Here is a 6,902-nt window from a genome sequence, read left to right as displayed (position 1 = left end):
ACGATGAAAAATATTGAGCACTGATTTGACCGGCGTGAAGCGCTTCAACGTCTTTAATATCTCGTATTAAAAAAAATCATAACGTCCAGAAGAAGAAAAAAGAACTTCTGACGGAGAGTGTCGAACCACAGACCTCTAGCCTCTAACCCAATGCCTTGCCTATCGACCAGCATCATGTACTTCGTAAACTTTCTTCGGAACTTGTATTTCAGTAGTTACGTCATTTGCTTTACCGCATAATTGACAGATAAACCATATGCACGATTTTCCTTTAAATACATTCGTATGTTCTTATCTAAATTATTAATAAAAACAAATGATAAGCTACCCGAAAAATTAAGGTAAGGTCTACAAAAAATAACACATAGTTATTTAAGAAAATGATTTTATATTTATTTATGTGCACTTGCATATATGCGGCGTGTTCCAATATACCCTGTGAGCACTGCAATATGTGACGTCATTGAAGTATACTGTTGAAGCATTCCATTTTCGTCAGCGCCAGTGTTTATAACTGGTTGGGAATAATATCGGAACGTTTTTCAGTAACTGGTGAATTGCACAAATAAAACAAAGGGAGGCAATACCAAAAATATGATTATTTGCACCAAAACAAAAGAGAAAAAAATAAGATGATCAAAAAGCTATCATTTACCATTTTGTGCACATAATGATTGTTCTGGTGTTACACATATTTCGTACAAAACGTTTGTTTCGCCGTCAATTAACGTTACCTTCACCATTTTTTCCGCCTATTATTGTAGGGAGTGGGTGACCACTGGGAGTACCTTACCTATGGGAGTTCAGGTGCTTACAGTGAAAAAATGGGAGAAACTTATGACGTCATTAAAGTTACTAGGCACTGCCGCAGTGCACTGTACTCCAATATCGGAATGAAATCTGCAGTACTGGCAGCACTGCCAGTGTATATCGGAACACGCCGATGATCTACAATCCGAAAATATACATTCCCAATAGAAAGCAATAAGAGTTCTAACACTGAAATTCGTTTCTATTATATAATCTTTGATACACGTGATAAATCCTACAATTTCTCCATCATTAATTCTATTTAGAATGTTGTTTGTGTTATTAATGTTACTCGGAACAAATGGTGCTTGTTTCTCGCAAACAATTTGCGCGTGCGCGCTACAGTCTCTTTTAGTACAAATCCCCACTCATAGGCAGCGCCACAAGATAGCTTGGTATGGCGACCAACGAGGCAGCAGCCAATCGGATTCAAGGACTCCCGCAGCTGTGGCGCCCTCCGGATTAGGCCCTTCGAGAATCTTCCAGTCGTCTCGAATCTAGAGGACCAGCATGTCCGCCTTTCTGTAAAACGTTAAATAATTAATAAAGATAGTGTGTGTTTGTATTCTCTCCTGCAATACTTACTTACCTGCCTCGCCGGCCACATTGGGATTTTCAGGGTGCCATCTACCCGCCGGGATTGGAACTAAAATTTTACTATAGTATATGCTTGACATATCCCCACCACGTCCTCCGCACCTCTATACCTATCTACACTCAACGGTGTAACTGCTAGGGCGTAGATATGTATATCTAATTATGGGCTAATATTTAACGCTAGGCGTATCTGTTTACTGTGAAAGTGGGGGATGTAATGCCAACGAATGAGAGCGACGTGTAGGTATACAGATCAATGATTTATTGTAGGTAAGATAGGTTGACTTACAATGGTTGGTAGGTTTGAAAGGGTTGATGTTGCACTTCACTGAGTTCTTTCTGTGGCAATCCGTCGCCTGTTGTTACACTCACGATAGATTTAATAGAACGCTCACCGCGATGACTTCCCTGGCCCTCGGGTGAGAATGCTTGGTCACAAGGATCCGAAGACACGTAAAATACTACCAGCGGAGGAACAAGCAGGACTCGATGATTTAGACGGTGACTCCTAGAGGAGTTCCGTCTGTTGCCAGGATTCGCGAAAGACTACCTATTGGTTCCGAATACTGTAGGTGCCTGAGCTCCAATTTTGGGGATAATGCACCGCAATATTGATGATCTTGCAGAAAGAGTCTTGCTTCATTCCTCGCGCTGGCATGTAGTGTGAGTGCGTGGTCTGCTACTCAGCGTTCCAGGAATTACATGAGGCAATCGAAAAGTTCGATGAGCCGAAAAGAATTTACCGATTGCATTTACTTGAATAGATCCGCTTTGGGATATAACAAGATGACGGCGCGAGCCAGCCCGCAAGGCCTGCTTACAGGAGGCCAATAACACTAAGATTATCGTCGTAGTGTCCCTGTTTATCTGGATGTAATTGAGTAAGATACAAGAGACGATAATCTTAGTGTTATTGGCCTCCAGTAAGCAGGCCTTGCGGGCTGGCTCGCGACGTCATCTACGCTCCGTTTAAACACGTTCTGATTGGTCGCATTACTGCAACTTCAACCTTAATTATCTCAAAATTTTGATATATGAAATAAAAAATGAAAATACACGTATTCTTTGGAATTTGACAAGGAATGCAACGATGTTACTACAGTGCGTTTCATAACGAACACCCTGTATATCAATGGTCAACCCCTCCGTTTAAACACGTAGGCCAATAACACTAAGATTATCGTCGTAGTGTCCCTGTTTATCTGGATGTAATTGAGTAAGATACAAGAGACGATAATCTTAGTGTTATTGGCCTCCAGTAAGCAGGCCTTGCGGGCTGGCTCGCGACGTCATCTACGCTCCGTTTAAACACGTTCTGATTGGTCGCATTACTGCAACTTCAACCTTAATTATCTCAAAATTTTGATATATGAAATAAAAAATGAAAATACACGTATTCTTTGGAATTTGACAAGGAATGCAACGATGTTACTACAGTGCGTTTCATAACGAACACCCTGTATATCAATGGTCAACCCCCTGCAGTACTGTCAGTCCATTTCGGAACGCACCCCTCGTATGTGCTTTCTAACCTGTCAAAGAGTAACACAAAGTCTGCTTATAAATCTCAACTTTATGAATTGTCCATTAAATAACATTAAATGTAGGTTATTAGGTTTAAGTAAAATTTGGTGAACTTATTGTACGGCGATTCAATAAATTTGAAACTACGGAATAAGGAGTTCTATGTAATCATATCTATGTAGAAACTTTGTGAAATATAGTTTAAAACGTACTAGATTATATTTAAGTTACAATAGCAATGGCTGTGGTAATAGAAACAACGATTGGAGATTTCACAGTAGACCTATACACGGATCGACGGCCACAAAGTAAGTTGAAAATTCATTTATTAAACAAGCACAATGTTTCGTCTTACATAATTGCATCTTTTGATATTTACAGCATGTCGAAATTTTCTTAAACTTTGCAAGATTAAGTACTACAACTGGAACTTGTTTCATTCGGTACAATGCAATTTTATTGCACAAACTGGTGATCCAACAGGAACTGGGAAAGGTGGAGAAAGTGTGTATGGATATGTTTTTGGAAAAGAGGCGTGTTATTACGAGGCAGAGAAAATGCCAAAAATTCGGCATGAGAGGTCTGGATTGCTTTCCATGGTTAATTGTGGGAACAATATGCTCGGCTCTCAGTTTTTTATTACTTTGGGGCCTGAGCTCCAGTCACTTGATGGTCAGCATTGTGTATTTGGTGAAATTACTGAAGGTCTTGAAATTATTTTAAAATTTAATGAAACAATCTGTGATGGAGAACATAGACCATATCAGGACATCAGAATATCTCATACTGTAATTTTGGAAGATCCTTATGAAGATCCCAGAGGTCTCATTGTACCTGATCGTAGTCCAGAACCTACAAAGGAAGCATTAACGGTATGGTACCATTTTTCATAATCAGATCATTTTTTTCAACAATCTCTTTTAATTCCAATAACAGAGCGATAGAATAGGTGCTGATGAAGTAATTGACGATACAGCCGGTATGACAATAGAACAGATTGTGGAAATGCGAAAACAAAAAGAAGCTAAGGCCCGAGCAACAATTCTAGAAATTGTTGGGGATATACCTGATGCTGACATGGCACCACCAGAGAATGTCTTATTTGTTTGTAAATTAAATCCAGTAACAAATGATGACGATCTGGAAATTATCTTCAGCAGATTTGGAAAGATTATTGGGTGAGTAAATTTCATGACTTTCTTCTTGTATAATCATTCTTTGTAAAATCTAATAAAGAGCTTAAATTCAACCCACTGATATTTTCTTCTAGGTGTGAAGTCATTAGAGATCGACAAACAGGCGATTCACTACAGTATGCTTTTATAGAATTCGAAAATCGTAAGAGCTGTGAGGAAGCCTATTTTAAAATGGATAATGTGCTCATAGATGATCGCAGAATACACGTAGATTTCTCGCAATCCGTAGCAAAAATGCGATGGCGTGGCAAAGGCAAAGGCATAAGATATTACAACGACAAAGGGGAATCTACCAATGAACTTCAGGTTAAATACCAAGAAAAAAAATCTCACAGTCGCGAATTCAAGTATAACAAACGAAATGAGGAAGAGCGAAATCTTCGCAATGACGATGGCAGAAAAGTCAGTAAAGACCTCAGCAAAAGAATGATCGATAACGATAAATATGTTCGGCAATATAATGGAAGGAATTTCAAGAACGATGAAGATGGAAAAGGTCCACGCAAGGATAATAGAAAGGATCTCGAATATGAAAAATGGGACAAGAGTAGAGACCGATATAGACAAAATGACGGTGGAGATCGGTTGGCAAGAAACACTAGTAAAGAACATAGTAAAAAAAATGGACAAGGTAGGAAGAATGAGCAAAAGCATAGAAAATCTAGTGATTACAAACGTAAAGATAAGGACCGTCGTTATAGAGAAGATAAACATTTCGAAAAGAAGAAAAAACGAGATCATTCTGAAGAGGAGTATGGGAGATCTAACAAGCATACACATAGTAAATAAGAGAATTGAAGGATGGAGTTCAAATCGGTTTTTCCTAATAAAATATATTTCAAGGATATCCAATATGTATATAAAATTAACAGTTTTCATCGAGTAAATAAAGATGGCTGCATATTTCCACTTACCACTTTATATAAAAATAGTTCAAATACAAATTACAGATCAGACATATTTACAAAGTACTGAAACTTGTACGCGATTTCCGCTGTGGATCACATATTGCCGAAGAAAAAGTAGTAGAATAATTTAGTGCATTAGAAACATTTGTTCAATCACAACTGCAATATCCAAAGGTTTATGAACAAGAGTAATTATCACGATATTAAATCAGTACTATTCTTTATGTATAAATTCGCTTCGTCATTAATAAAAAAATCTAGTAATTCATTAATTAAAATATGTATTTGATACCTAATATTAAATTATTAGGTTGGAACATAATCTGACAACTGTTTCGACATTAGCCTCAACCGTTAAAGAGGCTGTTGGAAGTTTCTAGGAGTGCGAGTATAAATACTAGCTTGCGTGTTTAGTGCACCATTGTTAACGATGAATTATATATTAATTATAGTTTCTTTCAAAAAGTTGTAAGATTATTATATTAAGGCTGCCGTCTAGCTTGATTAGCTATAATATGTTGCGTGACGTGACAAGCGAGGAAACGTGATTTTCGTTCTTCTTCATTTCTAAATGATTTAACAAAATTTTTGATGAGCCCGCTTCGTTATGTGATACGGCTGGTGGCTCTTCTTAATTTAGGTGCAAAAAATGTTTCAATTCAGAGAAAAATACGTAAAGAAATCTTGCATTTCTGACCTGTCAAGACATCATTGGCGCTGCCATTACGACCGTTTACTAAATTTCCTTTTTCTGCGAATCAGGACACTCATCACACTTAAATCGAGAACAGCCGCCTTGCTATGGATGATATAAAGCATACAGTCAACCGCAATAATGGTGTCAACGGTAGACGCCGTACGGTGAGGTAAGAGAGGGGATTTTGGAGGCGCCTGCTCGCGTATCTTGACCTGTGCGTGCAGCGCAGAAAGCGTTACAATGCGAGCGAAACGCCAGAGTGTCGCTCGGTGCGTCCTTGTTGCACAGCACGAGTGTAAGCGAGACGCCAACAAGGCCCCTCATGCGCAATAGGGCGCTTGTTGGGGGACCGCTCGTGTTCGGGCGCACGCGCGCTCTCTCTCTCTCTCTCTCTCTCTCTCTCTCTCTCTCTCCCCCCTCTCCCTCTCCCTCTCCCGCTCCTTCTCCCTCTCCCTCTCCCTCTCTCTCTCTCTCTCTCTCTCTCTCTCTCTCGACAGAAGAAGGAATATCAAGTGAAATACTAAAAATGGCATTCAGTACAATAAAACAAAAATTTGTTGATATAATCAACGGATCCCTAAGTGAGGGCTGGTGTCCTGATAGTTGGAAAAAGTCCACGATCATACTAATCCCAAAGATAGATAGAGCCATAAAAGCAAAGGATTTCCGGCCAATTAATATGTTGCCAATGTATGAGAAGATACTAGAGTTAGTAGTAAAAAGCCAAATTGAAAAATTTCTGGAATCAAATGAGGTCATAACAGAGCACCAATCGGGTTTTCGAAAGCAATATTCGTGTGAAACAGCAATTCAAATCGTGGTTGACGAATGGAAATTAAAAATCAGCGAGGGGAAAATAGTGGGAGTAATCTTCATGGATTTGAAACGAGCGTTTGAGACTGTGGACAGAAGACTGTTACTGGAAAAACTAATGCAATATGGAATAAGGGGTAAAGTATGGGAATGGTTCAGATCGTACTTAAGCAACAGGACACAACAGGTTAGGTTCAATGAGGAATTTTCAAATATCATAGAAACAAAATACGGAGTATCACAGGGATCAGTGTTAGGGCCATTGTTGTTCGTTATATATATAAATGATATAGTCGACATATGTCCGGAAGATTGTGCAATAAAGTTGTTTGCTGACGATACATTAATATACGTAAC

At 38.9% G+C, this 6,902-nt stretch overlaps 2 protein-coding genes across 5 annotated transcripts; one reads left to right on the top strand and one right to left on the bottom strand.

Moving 5' to 3' along the window:
* Nucleotides 1-404: 404 nt before the first annotated feature.
* On the bottom strand, nt 405-2,223 carry LOC107264978. Of its 4 annotated transcripts, none has more exons than XR_003058935.1 (3): nt 1,697-2,223; nt 1,396-1,604; nt 405-1,332 (listed from the first exon to the last, which is right to left on the bottom strand). XR_003058935.1 is itself a non-coding variant. In XM_015733853.2 (2 exons), the coding sequence occupies exons 1-2, from the start codon at nt 1,485-1,487 to the stop codon at nt 1,073-1,075; spliced, it is 348 nt and encodes a 115-aa protein (XP_015589339.1). In that variant the 5' UTR covers nt 1,488-1,688; the 3' UTR covers nt 405-1,072. The 4 variants fall into 4 exon arrangements, 1 of the variants encoding a protein (XP_015589339.1); XR_001537085.2 differs by having other exon boundaries at nt 1,400-1,604; XR_003058936.1 differs by having other exon boundaries at nt 1,400-1,456.
* A 563-nt stretch (nt 2,224-2,786) lies between these two features.
* LOC107264980 (peptidyl-prolyl cis-trans isomerase sig-7) lies at nt 2,787-5,040 on the top strand. The gene is made up of 4 exons (XM_015733854.2): nt 2,787-3,239; nt 3,313-3,803; nt 3,868-4,109; nt 4,202-5,040. The coding sequence occupies exons 1-4, from the start codon at nt 3,170-3,172 to the stop codon at nt 4,914-4,916; spliced, it is 1,518 nt and encodes a 505-aa protein (XP_015589340.1). The 5' UTR covers nt 2,787-3,169; the 3' UTR covers nt 4,917-5,040.
* The last annotated feature ends 1,862 nt before the right edge of the window (nt 5,041-6,902 follow it).

Source organism: Cephus cinctus, unplaced genomic scaffold (assembly GCF_000341935.2).
Source record: "Cephus cinctus unplaced genomic scaffold, Ccin1 Ccin1_scaffold0211, whole genome shotgun sequence".
Lineage (NCBI taxonomy): Eukaryota > Metazoa > Arthropoda > Insecta > Hymenoptera > Cephidae > Cephus > Cephus cinctus.
Note: the sequence above shows the minus strand (reverse complement) of the source record. Positions and strands in the feature narration are given on the sequence as shown.

Bases quoted from the DNA above. Each gene is read 5' to 3' on its own strand.
- LOC107264978 (XM_015733853.2), bottom strand. From the start codon at position 1,487: ATGTCAAGCATATACTATAGTAAAATTTTAGTTCCAATCCCGGCGGGT. The intron at 1,333-1,399 runs GTAAGTAAGTAT...AACGTTTTACAG, and splicing joins CAATGTGGCCGGCGAGGCAG to AAAGGCGGACATGCTGGTCC.
- LOC107264980 (XM_015733854.2), top strand. From the start codon at position 3,170: ATGGCTGTGGTAATAGAAACAACGATTGGAGATTTCACAGTAGACCTA. The intron at 3,240-3,312 runs GTAAGTTGAAAA...TGATATTTACAG, and splicing joins CACGGATCGACGGCCACAAA to CATGTCGAAATTTTCTTAAA. The intron at 4,110-4,201 runs GTGAGTAAATTT...ATTTTCTTCTAG, and splicing joins AGATTTGGAAAGATTATTGG to GTGTGAAGTCATTAGAGATC.